Source organism: Schistocerca gregaria, chromosome 2 (genome assembly GCF_023897955.1).
Source record: "Schistocerca gregaria isolate iqSchGreg1 chromosome 2, iqSchGreg1.2, whole genome shotgun sequence".
Taxonomy (NCBI): domain Eukaryota; kingdom Metazoa; phylum Arthropoda; class Insecta; order Orthoptera; family Acrididae; genus Schistocerca; species Schistocerca gregaria.
In genome coordinates this window covers 728,483,630-728,508,053 of record NC_064921.1, presented here as the reverse complement: position 1 = coordinate 728,508,053, position 24,424 = coordinate 728,483,630, and the positions used below count along the sequence as shown (strand labels likewise).

At 39.6% G+C, this 24,424-nt stretch overlaps 1 protein-coding gene across 6 annotated transcripts in view; it reads right to left on the bottom strand.

Moving 5' to 3' along the window:
• The window catches only part of LOC126334860 (zinc finger-containing ubiquitin peptidase 1-like), a 334,584-nt gene that overhangs the window by 266,488 nt on the left and 43,672 nt on the right, over window positions 1–24,424 (bottom strand). For all 6 annotated transcript variants that reach the window (XM_049997541.1, XM_049997543.1, XM_049997544.1 and 3 more), the window contains exons 2-4: window positions 22,856–23,650; window positions 14,794–14,914; window positions 7,260–7,375 (exon numbers count right to left, since the gene is read on the bottom strand). In XM_049997541.1, the coding sequence (XP_049853498.1) occupies window positions 7,260–7,375; window positions 14,794–14,914; window positions 22,856–23,626 (1,008 nt within the window). In that variant the 5' untranslated portion in view covers window positions 23,627–23,650. The remainder of the gene's footprint in view (window positions 1–7,259; window positions 7,376–14,793; window positions 14,915–22,855; window positions 23,651–24,424) is intronic.

Genomic DNA, 24,424 nt, shown 5'->3' with positions numbered 1-24,424 from the left:
AATAGATGTGGCAATGGGGGTACATGACAGACAAACAGTGTTTACAGTGGGTATAAAATGTTATCAGTGTGGTTGTACGGGAGATGTGCAGAGGCAATGTACCCAGTCACTGAGGAACAGAGGAAGGGGTGGAAATCAGCAGCACAGAGGATGGAGAAGTGGAGTTAGTAAAGGTGGACAATCGTTAAACGGCAGAGGGGGCCCAAGACCCACCTAAGGGAGCTCCTGTTTAATTTCAGTGCTACAAATGCGAATGCAGAGGTGGAATGTTCAATGGTAGGACCCATGGAACTAAAAAGTTTAAGATTTTGTTGGACACAGGGGTGCAAGTGTCAATGGATACCAGGAATGTAATGGGATGAATGAAGTTAGAACCACCATGTCATTGGTTGCATGGAGTGGGGGATAAGGTGGTCACACCTTAGGGATCTGTGACAGTTGACTTTCGCATACGGAAAGTCCAATTTGATGAATGCATGAAGGTAGTACTATGGGTAAGTGAGGGCTATGACATGATCCTAGGAGTAGATTTCTTGCTTCAACATCATGCCAAAATTGATCTTGGACAACGAACTGTGGAACTTGGTGGAATGTTATTTCAGCTAGGGAAAACTGTTATTGATGCAGAGCTGTCGCGAGGGGCGTCCAGTGTAATGAACAAACCAACTGAGCTGTGTACATTAGCATTAAGGCTAATTCACGTAAGTATGTGTCTAGTGGCACCGGGAAGTCACTTTGGATAAGTGTAGAGTCAAATCTACCTGTGGGTACGGTATGTGTTATTGAACCATTGGAGGATAATGAAGTTTTGGATCCATAGTACTGTACGCATACAAGAGGGAAACGACGGGCGTGTAGTCCCCATGATTGTGGATAATTTTAGCGCTGTAGATGTGAATTGGGAAAAGGAAGTTCAGTAGCGAATTGGGATGTACCAGATGACAAAGACTGATGTTCGAGAGGTAGGAACAGCGATCAACTAGTAACTGCTGATAGAACTGCATTGTGTAACAAAGTTAAGCATTTGAAAGGAGGAGAAAAAGAGCATATGGGAGAATTATTGTGGGAATTTAAGGATTTGTTTTTTTCCGCAGGGGCCATTACCAGCTACTCCATTAGTTCAAGATAGGATACCAACAGGGAACGAAGCACCTGTTTACCATAAACCATACAGAATACCGAGGTATTTGCAGCTGATTGTGGAGGATTTCATTGATCAGCAGCTTGCAGATGGTATTATAGAGAATAGCAATAGTTGCTGGGGAGCAGGCATTGTCATTGTGCCTAAAAAATCTATGCATGGAACTAAGAAATACAGATTCTGTTGTGACTACCGATACCTTAATAATAAGACAGTAATGGACGCATACCCCATTCCAAACATATCGGAGACTATGGATCACTTAGGACAGTGCCAGTACTTTTTTTACAAAGGATTTGACAAGTGGTTATCATCAATTAGAGGTGGCTCCAGAGGATCATCCAAAACCTGCTTTCTCTTCTCCTGGAGGCCATTATCAGTACACCAGAATGCCATTCGGTTTGAAAAACACTCCAGCAACGTTTCAGAAGTTGCTAGACAGTGTGTTGAGTGGTTTGAAACCACAGCAGTGTCTTGCCTATTTGGATGACATTATAGTGTTTTCAACTAGTATGGAGCAGCATAGACAGCAGTTACGGGAAGTCTTTATGGGGTTAAGAGCAGCTCATTTGATGCTGAGCCTGGAGAAGGGTCATTTTGCATTGCAAGAAGTGAAATATATAGGTCATATCATCAGTAAGGAACAGATCTGAGGTTGGTACAGGCTGTAAGGGATTTTTGGGAGCCGAAAACAGTTAAGGAAGTGCAATCATTTTGCGGTTCTAGGTGCTGCAGTCCGGAACCGCGCTGGTGCTACGGTCGCAGGTTCGAATCCTGCCTCGGGCATGGATGTGTGTGATGTCCTTAGGTTAGTTAGGTTTAAGTAATTCTAAGTTCTAGGGGACTGATGACCTAAGATGTTAAGTCCCATAGTGCTTAGAGCCATTTGAACCAAGCCATTTGCTACGGCCTGCTTGCGCAGTCATTGTTACTCATTCGTGTCCTATACTATGTAGTGCCTTTAGCGGCATATTTATACATTGTTTTAAAATTTTAACTATACCTGAAATGCAATTCGGACAATGTCTTTGTTCTTCGAATTCTTTGTCTATTGCAGGGAGTTATATAATAAAACAATAAACAGCCGTCTTTCGTTGCATGCTTTCTACACTAGTAAAGTTACCAATAATGACTGAACGTTACAGTGCAACAATAACTGGAAACTCTCCAAAGCTTCCAGTGATTACAAGTAACAGCTAAGTGATTCACAATGAACATGCAGAGCAATTAGGTTCAGATCATATAGGAAAAAGAGAGTACAAACGAAATATAATCAATGATTCAGACATGGTGCTAGAAGAAAACTTACAGGAGGAACCTTAAAAGTCAATTTACAAGTCAAATAAGGGTGAAATTAATCAGAAGCAATTACAAGGGATATAAGTATCTCATTCCAGGAGGAGAAACCTCACACAAAACAGAGAACAAATCCCAAGTATTGTAAAAACTTCCAGTTTGTTACTAGAAGGTAAACACAAGTAGGAGCTATTAAAATGTCACTAGAATCTAGAGCAGCTTTTTCAATGAAAATTTGAAGGGCTCGGCAGTAGAAAATGGTACGGGACAAATCAGTAGTTCTGAGAAAACGCACCACAGATATTTTAATAAAATGCCATAAATCAGATATCTGAAATATATACAAAATCATATTTTTTCGGGTACAGCATTGCTTTATTACACAGCTTCAGTGGTTACATATTTTTAGTATGTAATATCAACTTGAAAAAAAAAATTCAAAATTTCAGAAACATGTACTTAACATTATTTACTCGAAACATTGTTGTCTCAACACACTTACTTAACATTTTTTACATGAAAACATTATATTCTCGATGGATTTTCTTAACATTATTATTTTACTTAAAACATTGTTTTTTCAGTACATGATTGTCTATCTTTCTTCTTCATCTTCTTGTTGCTGAAGTGGAGTACCTTCTTCTGCTTGGAGTGAGTTGTACCGATCATGGTATACAGCAGGTATCCATTTTAAGCTTGAGAGAATGTCTCTTAGCTTGTCTCCTTTAATAGGAAGAGTCCCAGAATATTTTGGTTTAAGCTCTGTCATGAAAGAACTGTTAGCAGGTCTTCCATGTTTTGATAAGGCAACAGATTCTAGACATCCACTGTATGTATCACTAAACTCTAATGTTGGGGTGGGACTTCATAGCTCAGCAGAAAGTATAAGTTGAACACAATTTCTGATACTGAATTTGATTTGAGTAGTTGATGCATGTGGTTGGTGGAATAGCTGTTTCAGTGCATAGAAGCTGTAGAAAAACTCTTGAGTCGTACAAGCCACCTTGAATGGCTTCTTTCACTGGGATGTTCTTAGAACTTCTTTCCAATGATCAGGTCCATAAACACTTTGATAATGTGAGGTGACATTTTTCTCCTCCTGAGCAAAGTCTCTGTCACTAGGTAACATCCTATGTCCAGCCTGAGCAAAGGTGTGCTTGATGTATCTGAAATGACCAGACTTTAACAGGTATAGCCAAAACACCACTAAGGTCCAATTCCTGTTTTGTCCGTCACAGTTGTCAGAAGACACAATCAAGTTTTCAGCTTTGTTGTCATTCTTTTCAAAATACATCTGTAAACAGCTTGCTATTTCGTCTGGTCCCCTTTTAGCTGTTGTTTCATCCCAGAGAAAAAAAAGTCCTCGGCTATCTGCACAAGAGTGGACACTGAAATTATAGCGTCATATTTTACACTTATAAAACATTGGTCCAGTAGTCAGTTTAGGCGTGGATAGTGTCTGTTGTAAATCCAACATGTTTACATGAACATTTTTGTCTCATTTTGCTACTTTCAGTGCTTCACATATCGCAGGTTGCCCAGCTTTTCAATGGTGAATCTCCTGCATTATTTGCAATGAATGTATTTCAGCCTCGTTTTTACAGTTCTCAGCATGCTTGATTGCTACATAAATTGAATAACACTGTTGAAAAGTGTACATTTTAGGGCTCTTGAAACTTATATTGAATTCCTTGGTAAATATTCGTCGAAATTTTCTATGGAAAAAGAACTTTTGCTTGCCGCATGACATTCCTCAACGTACTTCTCATAACAGAACTGCATGGAATATTCAATGCTTGAATACTCTCATGATGAATCTTTTCCTAGTGTAGTGACTCCTATACTATGGAAGTTTGTCAATAAATGCTTTCACATCATTGATGACATACTTTGAATATTTTCTAGGATGACTGGTATGCTTACTTCTTCCATCAGAAGTACGTGAAACGGCACCATTTTTCAATCGTTTCATGATATTCTCCACACATCCTCTATTTTTCTGAAATCCATGAATGTTAAGAAATCCAGTTTTGCAAACAATGACATCCTTTCTGGCATTTTTCACTGCATATGCAACTGTTTGACTGCGTCTATATATCTGCTGTTTAGTCTTTTTCGGATAACAGTTTTTGACTGCAAACAACCTTGTGGGTAAGCATTTTGAGCATCATAGCAATTCATTTCCCAGCAATTTCAGAATATTGTTTGTTTATCTACTTTCTTGATAAGCTGGAAACATTTTTAGGGCATTCGCATGGCAGGCCTATCCTTTTTTCTTCAACAACAGCACCCTCACCTCTGAACTTCGTATACTGCTTTCTTTCATTCCTGGTTTTCTTCATTTGCTTTTGCACACTGCCATGTGCATCCTTTCTGTATGCTCAGTTGATTGTTAACCTGTTTAGTGTCTGCTTCATCATTGTCACTGCTGCATGTATCTTTGGAGGAACATCTACCTCCAAGAAGCCTCTGAACCTACAAAAAAATCAAAGTCATAAGATTAACATTCTGCAAAGTTCTAAGAATAATGAAATGCCTAAGACTATACATCCACTGTAGGTTTCATTATGTAATATATACACTGACATTCTCCCACACACCTTCTCTAGAAAAATATCTTGGGAGAGATAAGCATGTGAAATAGAAAAAATACATAATAACAGATCCGTAACTTAATAACAATTGCTGTTAGAAGGCCAGGTATTAACATATAGCAACATGTACAGATACCATTATACTTCATAGAAAACTGATTTGGATTTCTTACTATGGCAAGTAAGCAGCATTAAGGATGGCCCGTAACATTATGGGCATCACAGTGTCAAGTAAATTCAGTAAATAATGTTAAGGGACGCAAATTAACACTGTTTACTTGTAGAAATAAATATTCATATTTACCTGATTATCAACAACTCTGGAGGTGCTTTCATCTTCAGGAACGTATTCAAGGTCTTCATCAGAGTCATAAGTATCCAGTATCCAGGTCATCTCCACACTTGTTCAAAAACTCACTGAAAAGCTTGTTTTTCGCATGAATATTGGACACTTCACTCTCACTTGCTGCCATATTATTTACTTGCACACAAATAAAAAAAGCTGGCAACAGTGAAAACCTGAAAGTTGGCATAGTGGTGCCATCTATTGGTTTTTCATGGAACTTTTTACTAATATGAATGAAACATGCCATCTCTGACATTCGACAATTAATATCTCTGCTTCTCGCAGACTGTCCTTCACCAATGTTTACTGCCGAGCCCCTCATTTCATACATTGCTCCTACTCATAAACAACCAAATATAGATGGGCTACACATTTGCTCTGAGAAATACTTTGTAGACCATCAACAGACATTAATTTCAAACCCCCTCCCCCAATATTTCTGAAATTGTTATATCATTAAAAGTGGCCATTCTTGTGGCTACAATGGTGCTTTTAGCAGTCTAGTAGGATTTTATATTGACTTGGTAGGACTATTCTTTATAATATATAATAGTACAACTGTAAAAGTAAGTTATTACCTAACATCATATTACCCAACAGACCTTACTATGCTATATGGAAACCCATCCACTAAAAAAGTAAGCAAATTTATTGCTTCAGGACTTTAAAAAAAAATTACAAAGTTATCTGTGATACAGTACTGACACATTTTCACAGCTTAACTTGCTGGCCATCTTTCCATTTGATTTTCAGAAAGGAGTTTCTACAAAGATAACTACATACACCCTCACAAATTAAATCTGGGTAAATCAAGCTGTCAGTGTATTCTGTGACCTTGCGAAGGAATTTGATTCCATGGAACAGAAAATTTTCCTAGAAAAACTAAAATTTTGTAGGTAGTAAATGATGGACATTCATAACAAAGAACAAAATTGCACAACAGAAATATATTTAAACTCAAAATGAGGAGTCACACTAGGTTCAGTATAGGGTCCACTCCTACTCCTATTTTTCATGAATGACACTGTACTGACTGCTCAAAAACTGTGATGTTTGCTGAGGACACAAGTATATGAAGCAAGGCCCCAAACTTAACCATATTAGACAAAGGCCAGACGAGCTGAAGAGATCTGTAACAGATTCACAGCAAATGTTTCAAATCTTAACTCATGAATAGACATATTTTGAAATTTCAGACAGATGAAACAAAATTGCTGTTAGCAGCAATAGACATTGATGATCATATGCTAGCTGCTGCAGAAGCAAAAAAGAAGTTTGTGATAATGCAATGGACAGCTAAGGTCTATACACCATTCATAAACAAACTCAGCATTAACTAGTTTTTTTTTTTTAATTACTAACAACTCGTAAACCTATTATCCATTGGAGAAACATAAAACTGCGAATACTTGATTAATACAACAATGAAACAACCACATACAAAATTCGGAGTATCTGGTTCATTCAAATGTTGGCATTTAGCCTCCATTCCTCCACAGACTCTGAATCTCGTTAATCTAACTGTACACTTTGAAATACACCTCCTACAAACTCATTTCTGAAGAACCTCTAAAATCAATGTTGACATCTGTGGCTTAAGAACACCAATAGAATCACTTTGTCCAGTTTTACTTTTCTACCATAGTACCTGGAGAGACTATATATTGATTCACTTAACACTAAAAACATAATAATAGACTTTCCTCAAACAGTACTCTATATATAAATAAATAAATAAATAAATATAAAAAGAAAATTCTACAGAAAAACTATTTTATGTAACGATGAAAATAAAAGTTTATTAAAAGACACACAATACTACAAAACACAATTATTCTGTTAACATGACTGAATATAATATTTAACAGACTTAAAGCCTCACCCTTAACATTTCAAATTCTCGTTGCTCACGTAATCTGCGAACCTCTCTTTCCCGCTTTTCTATTTCTCGAGCCAACATCCGATCACAGGACATGTCTGGAGTAATAGGTGACAAACCTGGAACATTTTTGTCATATATGTTTCAACAAACTTTTAAATCATCTTGAACCTGCACAAGCTTTTTACCCCAGTCATTTCCAAACTTTCGGACACAGCACTATGTATGGAAAATTCTGGGTTACATTTGGTAGTTTTAAATATGTGGTAAAGATGATTTGCCACATAATCATCACAACTACTATACAGCCTTCACACTTGAGTGTCTTCTACATCATTAGTAAAGTTTTTAAGGTGTATTTTTAACAATACTTTTCTAATTTAACATTATTTGAATGGTTAATTATACACATATTTTTCTTGGAATATTGCAAGTTAAAACTAAAAATGAAATCACTGCTATAGCATGAAACTAGAATAGCTGTATAAAAAGAAACGTTCACTTGAGAAAACTATGAAATTATAAACAGACATAATCTACTGGTTGACCATCACTTACCTTCAGAAGACAAAATTGCAGTACCACCAAGAGACACCATTTTTAAACAACAAAATAACAACAACAACAACAACAACAATAATAATAATAATAAATTATATATAGGAACTATTTGCTTCTTTCTAAGGGACACGCTCCACAATATTGGAAAGGAGGAACAGATAGCTAGGAGGCTGAGAATCTGGCCAGCCGCAGACTACAGTGGACATGCCAGCAGTAGTAGCATTCTCTGTTAATACACAGGATTTAGTTTAGTTTAGTTTTTGTTATCTCGTGCTTTTGCAAAGAGTTGTATTGTACCTATGCCCTTTAACATGTTAACTAAGGTTAATGACTTGTTCTAAATTTTTGCGCAAATTTTAGGGCAATTTCATTGTGGGAGCTGATTGTCTAATGCAGTTTCATGGCACCATAAGTGCTATTATTGTCAGATTCAGTTTGAATCTTGTAACCTTCGAGTAGAGTGCTTGCGTAGTCAGTGTAACTGCAGATGGAGAGTGCAGTGGATGTGACAGGATCAGTAGCATTTTCTGTTCATACACAGTATTAGGTTTTGTTTTGTCCTCACATTATTCTGTGTTGACTAGCATATAACAACTTAAGTTTTTGTGTAACAATACTGAGTCACAGAAAGAATGTCAGAAAGTGAGTAGTTGTGTGTGTGTATGTGGGGGGGGGGGGGGGGGGGGGGGGGGTTGCGCTTGTCTATTTCCGATGAAGGCCTAGTTGGCCGAAAGCTCACTATTTGACAGTCTTTTTGTTGTGCCTATCTGTGACTCACAATCTCCACTATATGGTGAGTAGCAGCTATCCTTTTCTAATATTGTTACATTCCATCCTTAATTTTCCATTGTTTGCATTTTTATGTACATTTTAGTGCTTTTGAATTGTGTGAGCTGATTCTGGACAGTAGTAAAAACCAGAAGTAGCTTAGCAGTACGAACAGGATTGCACCCAGTGACTCTTTGGGTTAGTGTAAGATTACTTGCGGTATACACAAAAAAATTGTTTAAAGGTGAAAAGGGACTGCACCTGTCATGAATGGATACAGCGGAAACTAGCCACTATCTGCAAGCAACTAAAAGCAGTATTAGCCACTGCTGACAGGCTTCAGGCTGTTGCCTTGAGCTGCCACGGCATTGTGACACATGAGGCAAAAGCTTTCACACCACTGGAGTCTATAGTTTTGCCTTGGATCCTAGATGTCGCACTGCCTTCCAAATCGCACATCTTGACTGGCCAGCACTTATCTGATGGATAAATGGAAAATGGTAGTGCGATTGTGAATCTGTATTGTTCCCTCTACCCTATCCTCAACCATGCTTCTAAATGCCTTCCAAGATTTCCTTTTAGCTTCCTTCAAGACATGTTTCACATCATTCATTCTTTCCTATACGCCACCCCACCTTCTTCTATATGATATGATATCTATCTTTTCCAGGCTTCCTTCTTATACTTCACCACCTGCTTCACTTCCTCATTCCACAAACTTGTTCTTTTCTTCCTTGTATCTATTACTACTGCCACATAGGTCTTCTACCAACAGTAGTAATACTGACTTCAGCCTAATACACATGAATTACTATCCTCATTTGTTCTATTTTGGAGCCTTGTTGTCACTGACTCTGCATACATATTTTTTCTTGTTCCTTCTGAAATTTCTTCCCTTTAATTGACTTTAATTTCTTGGTTTTAGATTTAGCTGGTTTCCAGAACTTAAGTGTCCGTCCCCATCATCTGCAGCAAATTTTGCTCCTCATATAACCTTCACATCAATGATGTCATTCAGTATATGCTGGGTACATAAAAAGTAATTGATAATGCTTCTCGCATTTCTAACTTCTGTTTCATAGATAATTTTGCACACTTGTTTTTCAGGGAAAAAGGAGTTACCAAGTAACAGTTGATTTTCCATGCAGAATTCTATTAGATACTTGCCACCATCATTTTGGGTTTTCTCTCTGCCATGACTGCCCATATTTCCATGTGTACTCTCTTGTTCTGACCTGCTCTACTACTGAAATTTCATCCAGTTAGTACTGGACAGCCTTTGGCTAGATTTTTGCCCAGAGTCCCCTGTAGTCATGCATAGAAATCTTCTTGACCTAACAATGGAAAATACAGGATGGAAAAATGACAATATTACATGGACAGATTGCTACTCACCATATAGCAGAGATGTTGAGCTGCAGACAGACACACACGACTACTGTGTCTGGCTGCCAAAGTCTCACCTAGGCAACCAGAGACAGCAGTCATGCGTGTGTGAGCTGCGTTGTGTGAATGTGTATGTGTATGTGTGTTTGTGTGTTTTTTCAGAAGTAGGCCTTGTGGCTGAAAGCTTACATGTTTAGTAGCTACATGGTGAGTAACAATCTACCTTTTTCATAATATTGTCATTCTTCTTGATCTAGTATATTAGAATCTTCAGTTGGTACGTACACCCGAATGTACAACTCTTCCATTTCCAAGTCAAAATCATCAGCTGTTATTCTTGAACTGACTATTTCCCATCCACTTACTTTCATTTCAAGTAGCTCCCTGATAATTGTACCCACTCCTGCTTTTGCTCAACTACACATTGCAGACCCAGAGTACCTTGAAACATAGTAGCCCTCCAGCATTCTTCTCATTCCACTACCTCTGCTTTTCACCTCACATACTCCAAGAATGTCTAGTTTATGGTCCTTCACTTCCTGAAAAAGTACCACCACTTTATCATCAATCATCTTTATATTCCATGATCCAAATCTTGTCCTTCATTTCAAAACCAGTCATCATCATACAGATCTCTCCAGTCAGAGGCTACTACCATTTCTCTCAATCACTTTTACCTCCACATTGGTGATTAGCCCATTGTTGAGTAGTTTGTCAAGTTACCTCCTGTGACGAAGCAAGCTGGGATAATTTTAATAATCCTCTTGTTTTGTCATCTGCCTCCTTAAAATTCATTTTTTCATTTTGACTTAATTAACATTAACATACATGAATATAAGCTGTATTTTCATAAAACAGAAAGATTGGCCCTCGGTTTTATATTAAATAACACCAGACCTAATTTTGTGCTTAGTTTTATGTATGTAATTGATTTTTAATTTATTTTTACTATTCCTAGTTAGTATCTTTCATTATAGGGAGAAATCAGTAATTGTTTTGTAACTTAAATTCTATTGTTGACATATAAACAAATAAAAGTTCCGCAATACTTGTAAACATTTGGCAGATGAAATGCTAGTAATCTTAAAGTATCTATTTAACTGTATTCAAAAACATGGTTGGAAAAGCAGCTATTAATTAATTCCAAAGTAATTAACAGTTTTGTTTAAGGTATTGTTTACATAACTATATTTGTTAATATAATAATTTAAACAAATAATTCAGCTTCGCCCTTGTAGTAGAGGAAACTGTTTAAAAGATGGAAGTTTTCAATGTATTCAGTTCATTTAATGTGATAAGTTTTAATTGCAATTTCTGTAATTAACTTCAAACAATATGTAGTTTCAGTACCGATTATTGTGATTACATACAAGGGCCCGAATTTTGGTCATGAGACAGTCAGTCCATGGCCAAGTTTCAGATGAGTAACCTGTGCAAGTTGAACAACAACAGTGCTTCAATTTAACTGTGAAATAAGTGTTAAACAGTTAGACGATGTGTAGAAACCAATGACAGTGACTGCTCCGTATGAACCTGATTATTGTTCAAGAAGTGTGGACTTTGTGGTTATGTTTTTACTGCTCGTAGATGTTCAACACGAAACTATTGAAGCAGTATGTGGAGTTTCGCCTGCAAACTATTAATGAGGCTTAATGCAAGTTAAACAATAGTGCACTGGCCATATAACTGTATTATTGGGGGGTTGTTAACAGTGAAATTAAAGTACTGTGAAACACAACTGTGCATCTGTCGGCTGTGTCATTTAAAGTATTCAGTGTCAGAATCCACAAACACCACGTTTCAGCCAGTGTAGCAAAGCAGTACGCTGATCACCGAGGACAACAATCAACAAATGAAGAACTAGAAAGCAGGAGGGACCGCTGCACTTCCCATGGCCTTTTTTGGCCATCACATCCCAGGTATTCGGGGTGTGGGCAATGCATTTCCTCTGTATCCATTTAGGTGTGATCAATTATTCGGTGGGTGGTGGCAGTTGTTCCCCAGTGGACCGCAGGGTTGTCACATTCCTTTGCCCAAAGATGTGCATTAATTGGCATATATTTGATGAATTTTATATTTAAATGATGTGAGTATTTGAACTGAACAAAAGGAGGGGGAGGGGGGCTAGAGTGAAATTGGAAGAAGTGTTCCAGTTATTACCATCTTCCAATGCTACCGAGTGAGCCACATGGCTTGCCACGAAAATTGTCTCAACCTTAGTAGATTCAAGTTTCTTGGAAAACTTTGAAGTTGATTTTCTCCAGCATTTTTGAGAGTTTCATGCAACTGCTTTGGGAAATTGATATTTGAATTCTGTACTTCACACACCATTAATATAAAAAAATTTAAAAATGCAATTGCCGGGTGGTCTCTTTGTTAGTCTGCACCTGTTCTTGACCTACATGAAGGACATACTAGGGACGCTGGAAGTCTGTAACTGGTTCCCAGGAAACAGAATAACCCTCTATCTTACAAATACTAGCATTGTACAATTCTAGTCAAATAAATATGAGTTACAGACTCCAGAGACCAATGGGCATAGACTGATTGAGGTTCCATGTGTGAAGTTGCTAGATATTGAGATGGCTAATAATCTGAAGAGATACCAGCACATGGATAACTTAAGATAAAATCTGTTATGCCCACTTTGGACTTGGAAACCTATCATAATATGTTGACCTGTAGACAGGACTCTTGGCACACTTTTGCTCAATAATATGCAATCACATAGGTTTCTGAAGCATCACTGCTAATGTTTAAAAATTATTTATTCTGCAGGAGTGTATAGTAAAAATATAATGTAAAACTGAGTACCAGACATCTTGCAGAAACCTCTTCAGGGGACTTGATGTTCTTGTACTTATTTTCTAATACACTTATTGCCCAATGGTTTTGTGATTCATAAGAGTGAATTTTGAATGAACTGTGAAATTCACAGCCACAATATTACTAGTAAAATAATTTCTGTGTAGGTGATTCATGCCCACCTAGGGTCCACAATAGAGTTTACATTCAGGTGCCAAAGTTTGGAAAGGTTGCCAGCAGACATCAGACAGATAATTTGAAAACCCCAGAAATTAAAAGATAAAGTAAAAAACATCCCTGCAGCTATTCCTATAATTAATAAGAATATCTGGACTTGGGGGTACAAATTTTGAGTAACACTAATTTTTGTATTAACTCTCCACTACGAGCAACACAGACATGTGCAATCAGCTCTTTCCAGACAATTCCACGTCTTACTAATAACTGCTTTGTTTGCACGCCGGAAGTCACAATTTTTCATAAAATACTTTTCAATTGTTCTGTAACACCATAGGCTACTACATTAATGTAAAATCTTTTTCTGTTGCTCTGCAACATCTGAGATCGCTATTTTCCTGTCTGAAACTACCGGACTTGCGTCTTACATGTTCTCCAGTCTCTCTCACATACTAACATGAATACGTTATCATGGCAGAAAATTCGTATCCGTATTCCAAGCTTGTGGTTGTGTGTGGAACCTTGCTTTAAGACATACAATACTCAGAATATTAATCAATATGTTTATTCTACTTTTATACTGTGGAACCTGATGTTTACATTTCCCTGCATTATTTACATTAAATGGCAATTAAAAATCAATTCTAAAGCAAGTTTTTTGTTTTCTTGTTACATTCCTACAATACTCTCCTTACAACTATACTGATTATCAAGTAAAACTGCCCTACGATTTTGTATGGAAAAAGAAAAAAAAAATCTGCAATTTGCCCATAGTTAGTGTTAAACGGGTTTTTGGCTTTTCTCAGTATATAGACAGCAACATGCTCTCTGGTGAGTAGTACAAAGTAGTGGCTAACAGCAGCACACGAATGGTGGAAGAGGAGGATCAGTGACCTTTCAACCCACCCCCCCTCCCCCAAAGTAGCTGCTTTTCTCCTAACACAGATATATAAAGTAATCTACAAATAATTCCCATAGTTATCAGAATGAGGAGATTAGCACTGATCACACACTGTTTTTTTTTTTTTTTTTTGCCGGCCATGGTGGTCTCGCGGTTCTAGGCGAGCAGTCCGGAACCGTGCGACTGCTACGGTCGCAGGTTCGAATCCTGCCTCGGGCATGGATGTGTGTGATGTCCTTAGGTTAGTTAGGTTTAAGTAGTTCTGAGTTCTAGGGGACTGATGACCACAGCAGTTGAGTCCCATAGTGCTCAGAGCCTTTTTTTTTTTTGTATTCTTTTCAGAAACTGTCTGCAGTGGCACTTTCTATCTGATAATGTATAACTTGACTCATTCCACTTCCCGAAGACTCTCCTTCATGGTAGGATTCACTGAACATGATGTGTGAATTAAACAAATAAAAGAACATATATGGCACTAGAGTAAGTTTTGGAATAATGGTCTGTGCCAAGGTATGCACTATGTGACATGTAAAGAGGTTTCAAAAGGTTCCACAAAAATACTGCAAAATCTGTCTGGCACAAAAAGCAACACAACTGAAATGAAAACACTTTCGCGTAAAGAAGGCTTATCTTAGATAATTCATAGCCTTGGTAGAGATACTGGTTTTAACTTCTGTTACAGAGTACAAATTCACCTGGCACAACACTCTAACCAGACACTTTACAGTTTACCTTTCTACCTTCACCAGCCATACAAGAAAGAATTAATGCAATCAAAAGTTTGAGATTCTGTTAGGAGATGTGTGTGTCTATTGCCATGCGATACTGTGTAGTTATGTCACATAAATTAGTCTATTAGCAGCTATTTATGTAGTGTGCTGATTAAAACTCAGGTATACATTTAAAAAAAAAAAGAAACTGCACATTTCTTGGACCTACCCTTATTATTAAAATGTTCTTCAATATGGGCTACCATCTCCTGATTGCTCTTGAAGTTAGTCATACAGCATACAGGACAGCTATCACTCCAGTTCTCCACACTATTTACAGGCTGCTGCGGCTGAAAAATAGTGGTCCAAGATTGAAAAAAAAAATACATTTACAGTTCAAAACATACTTCAATTATAGTGGTAAAGTTAATTAGCTGAATGTACTGTTAACAGAGCCTTCATCCAATAACTTACAACTGGTTCTACATTACTTATTAAGTAATACCACATATTACCTTGCCAAACAATACACAGTCTACCTGTACAGAGAGAAATCAGTTTCAAAAAATAACATTTTTTTGTTTTGTTTATTACACAATTTTTTGGGGGGGGGGGGGGGGGGGAGACACCCAAAAATATTCTAAATCAAACTGTTGTGCGTGCACACTTTGTAATTATATGTTCTAATGCTACGTGGTGTTGGTTTGGGGTCTCCCACATCACTCAGTAAGCTGGCGTTAGTCAGAGTTACGTGGTTTGTTTGAGAGCTATTTCAAACCTTTGGCAACAAATAACATGGCCGATGTAAAGGAGTAAAGAGTTGGTGCTACAAGTATGATCCACAATCAAAGCAGCACATGAACACAACAAATTTCACCACAACCCAAGAAAGCACTTCGTTGACCACAAGGAGTTGGTTCCTCTAGGGAAAACAGTAAACCAATATTTTATCTGGATGTGTGACAAAAGCGGCCGGAAATGTGGAGAAAGGGGAGCTGTTTGCTCTGCAATGACAATGATCCAACCAGCTCCGACGGTCTGACAGTTCATGGCAAAAATAACATGGTGCTTGTGCCTCATCCATCCTACTCACCTTATCTGGCTCCACCTGAACTTTTTTTTTTTCATTCCACCAAGGAAGCAAACTCTCAAAGGAAACTACTACAGTGATATGGATGACATCAAAGAAAACATGCTATCAGCTATGAACAGTATCCTGCCTCAAGAGTTCCAGAATTGTTTTCAGCAGAGATAGAAGTATTTGGACAAGTGCATTAATGTACATGAACAATTTTTGAAGGGGCTAAAGCATGGTGAATGTAGAGTTCAATAAAAATGCAACACAAGAAAAATTTTTGGTTCCCCCCTCGTATATGTTCAATGTCCTACTACTACTGCGCTAAATGGGCTATGCAAGAAGTCTTACTTGAAACAAGTGAGAGTAAAAATTGTATAAAACCTTAACATGTGGCATTATTTTTGCCATAGTCCACGTGGCACTGGGAAATCAAGAACAATCTACATACTGACGTCCAGAACTTGGATTCCTGACTTGGTCCTTTTAAGGCAACCATTCGTTGCTCTATCATTTTAGTTGAAAAACATACGGCCAACATCTAAATGGGAAAAAAATCTGTCTAATGTTGCTGCTGGTACAATCACTGCTGTACTTTTCATAAAATGGCATTGATTATCAGTTTTCAATGTTTGTCAATATTTTGCAGTGCCTGGGAATAGAAATAATATTGTTCTCTTACTTGAACAGCAAGAATGAGATTTTTTGCCATATAACATATAATCTTTTACAGGATAATAGCGGCTACTGAGTTAGTGTGGAGCTATGACCAGAGGCAGCCATACCTGTGGGGTGCAAAGGATACACTGCAGAGGGGCAACAAAGGCTGAGCTTAAAAAAAAAAAAATAATAAATAAATAAATAAAAAATAAAAATAAATGATGTGACTTACCAAACAAAAGCGCTGGCAGGTCGATAGACACCCAGACACACAAACAAACACAAACATACACATAAAATTCAAGCTTTCGCAACCAACGGTTGCTTCATCAGGAAAGAGGGAAGGAGAGGGAAAGACGAAAGGATGTGGGTTTTAAGGGAGAGGGTAAGGAGTCATTCCAATCCCAGGAGAGGAGAGACTTACCTTAGGGGGGAAAAAGGACAGATATACACTTGCACGCACACACACACACACATCCATTCGCACATACACAGACACAAGCACACATTTGTAAAGGCAAAGAGTTTGGGCAGAGATCTCAGTCGAGGCTGTTTTCAGGTTGTTGGTGTAATGGTTCAGGGATTCCGGACTGGAACAGATTCGTTTGCCACGAAGACCTATGCTATAGGGAAGGGACTGTTTGATGTGGAATGGGTGGCAGCTGTCATAATGGAGGTACTGTTGCTTGTTGGTGGGTTTGATGTGGACGGATGTGTGAAGCTAGCCATTGGACAGATGGAGGTCAATGTCAAGGAAAGGGGCATGGGATTTGGAATAGGACCCGGTGAATCTGATGGAACCAAAGGAGTTGAGGTTGGAGAGGAAATTCTGGAGTTGTTCTTCACTGTTAGTCCAGATCATGAAGACATCATCAATAAATCTGTACCAAACTTTGGGTTGGCAGGCCTGGGTAACCAATGAAGGCTTCCTCTAAGCGACCCATGATTAGGTTGGCATACGAGGGGGCCATCCTGATACCTAAGGCTGTTCGCTTTAATTGTTGATATGTCTGGCCTTCAAAAGTGAAGAAGTTGTGGGTCAGGATGAAGCTGGCTAAGGTAATGAGGAAAGAGGTTTTAGGTAGGGTGGCAGGTGATCGGCTTGAAAGGAAGTGCTCCATCGCAGCGAGGCACTGGATGTGTGGAATATTTGTGTATAAGGAAGTGGCATCACTGGTAACAAGGATGGTTTCTGGGGGTAACAGATTGGGTAAGGATTACAGGCGTTCAAGAAAGTGGTTGGTGTCTTTGATGAAGGATGGGAGACTGCGTGTAATGGGTTGAAGGTGTTGATCTATGTAGGCAGAGATAGGTTCTGTGGGGGCTTGGTAACCACCTACAATGGGGTAGCCGGGATGATTGGGTTTGTGAATTTTAAGAAGAAGGTAGAAGGTAGGGGTGCGGGGTGTCGGGTGTCGGTGGGGTCAGGAGGTTGATGGAGTCAGGTGAAAGGTTCTGTAGGGGGCCTAAGGTTCTGAGGATTCCTTGAAGCTCTGCCTGGACATCAGGAATGGGATTACCTTGGCAAACTTTGTATGTGGTGTTGTCTGAAAGCTGACGCAGTCCCTCAGCCACATACTCCCATCAATCAAGTACCACGGTCGTGGAACCCTTGTCCGCCAGAAGAATGACGAAGGACCGGTCAGCCTTCAGATCACAGATAGCTTGGGCTTCAGCAGTGGTGGTGTTGGGAGCAGGATTAAGGTTTTTTAAGAAGGATTGACAAGCAGTGCAGGAAGTCAGAAATTCCTGGAAGGTTTGGAGAGGGTGATTTTGAAGAAGAGGAGGTGGGTCCCACTGTGACGGAGGACGGAATTGTTCCCGGCAGGGTTCAATTTGGATACTGTCTTGGGGAGTTGGATCATTAGGAGTAGGATTAGGATCATTTTTCTTCGTGGCAAAGTGATATTTCCAGCAGAGAGTACGAGTGTAGGATAGTAAATCTTTGACGAGGGCTGTTTGGTTGAATCTGGGAGTGGGGCTGAAGGTGAGGCCTTTGGATAGGACAGAGTTTTTGGATTGGGAGAGAGGTTTGGAGGAAACGTTAACTACTGAATTAGGGTGTTGTGGTTCCAGATTGTGTTGATTGGAATTTTGAGGTTTTGGAGGGAGTGGAGCTGGAAGTGGGAGATTGAGTAGATGGGAGAGACTGGGTCTGTGTGCAATGAGAGGAGGTTGAGGTTTGCTGGAAAGGTTGTGAAGGGTGAGTGAGTTGCCTTTCCGGAGGTGGGAAACCAGGAGATTGAATAGTTTTTTGAGGTGGAGGGTGGCATGCTGTTCTAATTTGCGGTTGGCCTGTGGGAGGATGCTCTGAACAGCCGGTGTGGATGTGGGAGAGGAAAGATTGAGGAAAGGAGTTGACGGGTGTGTTCATTGGCTGAGTTGATGTGTAGGTGAAGGATTAGGTGGGTGAGGGCAAGGGACTGATGGAAAGAAGGGTTGTAGCCAAAGATTGGAACTTTAAGTGTGAGGCCTTTGGGGGTACTGCCAAATGTCAGACAAGCCTGAGAAAATAAAATGTGGGAGCGTAATCTGGCTAGGGCGAAGGCATGTTTGCAGAGGGAATGTAAATAAAACTTAATGTGGTCGTTGTGGGGGTGTTGTGAGGGTGACATGGTATTAGAAGATGGAAAGTGTAACATGTGGCTGAAATGAAAATGAAATAAAAATATATGGAGAGAGATAAAGGTGAACTAGAAAACAACTGGAGATCTGGTGTGAAAAAAGGCAAAAAAGTGATGGTTAAAGCTGGGGATATGTTGATCCTGTGGTGAACTTGGGTTGGTAGACAACCATGTGCATAAAGGTTAGGTGGTTGTGTTGCCGCCAAAACAGGTTAAAGGATGGAGAAATTCAAAAAAATTTCGATAAAACTGCGTGTAATGGTATTAAAAGGAGTGGTTTTGTGGTGGCACATTAAGAAAATGAGGCTAAAAATTGTCTGACGAAGAAATAATGACATTAAAACCTGTGGGAAGCGGCTAAAAGTGATCAGTGATGTGGGAAAAATGGAAATGGAAATAAAGTGAAAGTTATTAGAACTAGCCGAAATTGTTGTTTAATAGGTGAAAGGAACTGTTTGTGAACTAGAAACGGTGGATTTTATAGAAGCGGTAGTGTTGAAAGCGGAAAAACATTTTTTGGTTATGGTTTGGAAGTGGGTTACTTATTATTAAGTATATATAGGTGGGATAACATTGTATAGTAGATTACGGTAAAAAGGTGAATACAAAGTGAAACTACTGGCAAAAACAGAAAAAGAAAATAAGACCACAGAAAAGATTTCAAAATGCAAAAGTGACAATAACAAATGTAATTGTTGGGTTCAAATTAATGATACGAATATAATAGAGGGAAACATTCCACGTGGGAAAAATATAACTAAAAACAAAGATGATGTGACTTACCAGACAAAAGCGCTGGCAGGTCGATAGACACACAAACACAAACATACACACAAAATTCAAGCTTTCGCAACCGACGGTTGCTTCATCAGGAAAGAGGGAAGGAGAGGGAAAGACGAAAGGATGTGGGTTTTAAGGGAGAGGGTAAGGAGTCATTCCAATCCCGGGAGTGGAAGGACATACCTTAGGGGGAAGAAAGGACAGGTATACACACACACACACACACACACACACACACACACACACACACACACATCCATCCGCACATACACAGACACAAGCAGACATTTGTAAAGGCAAAGAGTTTCTCCAAACCTTCCAGGAATTTCTGACTTCCAGCCTTGCCTGTCAATCCTTCTTAAAAAACCATAATCCTACTCCCACTGCTGAAGCCCAAGCTATCTGTGATCAGAAGGCTGACCGGTCCTTCGTCATTCTTCTGGCGGACAAGGGTACTTGATCATCGGGAGTATGTGGCTGAGGGACTGCGTCAGCTTTCAGACAACACCACATACAAAGTTTGCCAAGGTAATCCCATTCCTGATGTCCAGGCAGAGCTTCAAGGAATCCTCAGAACCTTAGGCCCCCTACAAAACCTTTCACCTGACTCCATCAACCTCCTGACCCCACCGACACCCCGCACCCATACCTTCTACCTTCTTCCTACAATTCACAAACCCAATCATCCCAGCCGCCACATTGTAGGTGGTTACCAAGCCCCCACAGAACCTATCTCTGAATACATAGATCAACAACTTCAACCCATTACATGCAGTCTCCCATCCTTCATCAAAGACACCAACCACTTTCTCGAACGCCTGGAATCCTTACCCAATCTGTTACCCCCAGAAACCGTCCTTGTTACCAGTGATGCCACTTCCTTATACACAAATATTCCACACATCCAGTGCCTCGCTGCGATGGAGCACTTCCTTTCAAGCCGATCACCTGCCACCCTACCTAAAACCTCTTTCCTCATTACCTTAGCCAGCTTCATCCTGGCCCACAACTTCTTCACTTTTGAAGGCCAGACATATCAACAATTAAAGCGAACAGCCATAGGTATCAGGATGGCCCCCTCGTATGCCAACCTAATCATGGATCGCTTAGAGGAAGCCTTCATTGGTTACCCAGGCCTGCCAACCCAAAGTTTGGTACAGATTTATTGATGATGTCTTCATGATCTGGACTAACAGTGAAGAACAACTCCAGAATTTCCTCTCCAACCTCAACTCCTTAGGTTCCATCAGATTCACCGGGTCCTATTCCAAATCCCATGCCACTTTCCTTGACATTGACATCCATCTGTCCAATGGCCAGCTTCACACGTCCGTCCACATCAAACCCACCAACAAGCAACAGTACCTCCATTATGACAGCTGCCACCCATTCCACATCAAACAGTCCCTTCCCTACAGCCTAGGTCTTCATGGCAAACGAATCTGCTCCAGTCCGGAATCCCTGAACCATTACACCAACAACCTGAAAACAGCTTTCGCATCTCGCAACTACCCTACCGACCTGGTACAGAAGCAAATAACCAGAGCCACTTCCTCATCCCCTCAAACCCAGAACCTTCCACACAAGAACCACAAAGTACCGCAATTGTGACAGGATACTTACCGGGACTGGATCAGATTCTGAATGTGGCTCTCCAGCAGGGATACAACTTCCTCAAATCCTGCCCTGAAATGAGATCCAGCCTTCACGAAATCCTCCCCACTCCACCAAGAGTGTCTTTCCGCCGTCCACCTAACCTTCATAACCTCTTAGTTCATCCCTATGAAATCCCCAAACCACCTTCCCTACCCTCTTGCTCCTACCCTTGTAACTGCCCCCGGTGTAAAACCTGTCCCATGCACCCTCCCACCACCACCTACTCCATTCCTGTAACCCGGAAGGTGTACACGATCAAAGGCAGAGCCACGTGTGAAAGCACCCATGTGATTTACCAACTGACCTGCCTACACTGTCAAGCCTTCTATGTGGGAACGACCAGCAACAAACTGTCCATTCGCATGAATGGACACAGGCAGACAGTGTTTGTTTGTAATGAGGATCACCCTGTGGCTAAACATGCCTTGGTGCATGGCCAGCACATCTTGGCAAAGTGTTACACCGTCCGGGTTATCTGGATACTTCCCACTAACACCAACCTGTCAGAACTCCGGAGATGGAAACTTGCCCTTCAGTATATCCTCTCTTCTCGTTACCCGCCAGGCCTCAACCTCTACTAATTTTAAGTTGCCGCCGCTCATACCTCACCTGTCTTTCAACAAATTCTTTGCCTCTGTACTTCCGCCTCGACTGACATCTCTGCCCAAACTCTTCGCCTTTACAGATGTCTGCTTGTGTCTGTGTATGTGCAGATGGATGTGTGTGTGTGTGTGTGTGTGTGTGTGTGTGTGTGTGTGTGTGTGTGTGTGTGTGAGTGTATACCTGTCCTTTCTTCTCCCTAAGGTAAGTCTTTCTGCTCCCGGGATTGGAATGACTCCTTAACCTCTCCCTTAAAACCCACATCCTTTCGTCTTTCCCTCTCCTTCCCTCTTTCCTGATGAAGCAACCGTTGGTTGCGAAAGCTTGAATTTTGTGTGTATTTTTGTATATATATATATATATATATATATATATATATATATATATATATATATATATATATATATATATATCCCCGCCCCCTACCCCCTTTAATACTACCTAGTTAATAATCTAATTTCAACGTCAGCCAGGTATGCATAGGAAGTGCACCCTAGTCCCTGATAGGCCAGGGCTGTCTATGGCTATGACATAATCCATCTAAAAATGTAACACAGCATTTACACATTCAATAGTATAGTTCTAGGGAAGTCTAATCATTCAAATACTGCTCATTTAAAGACTCAGAAAAACTAAATATTACAACAGAAACACTATATCATGAATCAAACTTTTACGCACATTTATGAATGTTAAGTTAGGTCCCATACCAAGGTTTCCTGAAGCTTGCTGTAAAACATCATCTGATATCTCTGATATATTTAAAACAGAAAACAAACTCATTCAAAAAGCAACAAAAGCAGCCACTGATTTTCAGACTGTATAAAGTACACAACAATAAACACAAAATTCAATGAAGACATCAAAAAGACAAATTTCTTTGTTTAAGTACATACCTTTGCAGGGCTAAGAATGTCTTTATGTTCAATGTTTACATGCAGTTCTAAATCTGGACTGTTTTGAAATGTTCGTACACAAAGTGGACAACTGTACACAGATTCCTCCAATCCAGGTGGTGTTGCCGGTGGGAATGATGGGCTCGTCAGATCAAAATGTTGCCTGTTGATATGTTCTTCAAGCTGCAGAGGATCCAAACTGGTGTAAGAACACATGGGGCACTGTTGTGGTTGGACGGACTTTTTACAAGCAGGGTTTGGACCAGGTGAAGCACTTGCTCGTAGATCTAAAGCTAACTGTGAACGCAAGGGAGAACCAGAGCCAGCAACTGAGCTGCTGGATGCCACTGTGCAAGTGCTGTGACTTGGATCAGGGTCTGTACTCCTTCCTGCACCACAGTAATTATTATTGTTATTATTGTTGTTGTTAATGTTATTTTCCCAGCAGCTACTGGCACTGTCAGTACCTGGTTCAGAATAAAGTTCCCAAGGCAAAGGTCTTGAAGGAACACAAGAGTCATCCCTACCATCAATATCTTCATCATCAATGAATGCAAGCAATTCTTGTTCAGGGGTTAAATAGTCCAAATGAGCACTATTTACGTGCATTAACAACTGTTCTGCAGACACTTCACCCAGATCACAAAAAGGACACGAAACAGCACCTTCTAAATGGTACACCACCATATGTGAACGCATCTCCTCTTCATTTAATCCTTCAACTCCACATATTTCACAAGAATAAGTCATTTCCGGCATCTTTGAAGCCATCACCACGTTCTACTATGTACAGACCTGAAGAAATATGAAGCCACCATTACACAGAGCAAAATACATGTATTCTGCAACATTAATACATTCTAAAGCAAAAACAGGCATGAATACAATTAAAAAAATAAACCATAACTCTATAACCCTACAACAGCTGTTTTTAAACCGTGATTTGCAAACTCTTGCTATTCACTGAATTTGATATCATTCATCAACTAAATTAAAGAATTCGAACTGATTTGTCTGTTAGTCAGAAAATGCATCTTTAGTGATACTACAGTAACATTCAGGAAATGTTTTAATCAGAAATGACTTTTACTTTCTACCAGAGTAGGCACTGAAGTAAGCACTGGCAACAAGCCAAAACTGTATGAAAGACTGGGATTCAAATATCTGTCTTTTGCAGGTAGTGTGTTGTTAACAGCAGCATCTGAGTGGATATCACAGCAAATGGTAGCACACAGCCCATCAAGTGCAGATATTTGAGTTCAAGTCCTAATGCAGCACCGAGTTTTTACTTGTTGCAAAATCTTATAAATGTTTATAATTTCACATTAATTACTGACACATGTACATGTTCTTCCTTCTGAGACTGAGAAACATAATGTAGCAGCTATGTAATTGTATTTACAAGCCAGCTATTTCCTACGATATTACCCATGGTTAAACAGTCACTTATAATAAAAATGCCAAGGTGTGTATTTATTCTAAACTTCTATTAGTTACTTTCATTCTCCTCCCTCTCTCTGTGAACCTCCTCCACCTTCTCTCTCTGCCTACCACCTCTACATCCTCCCC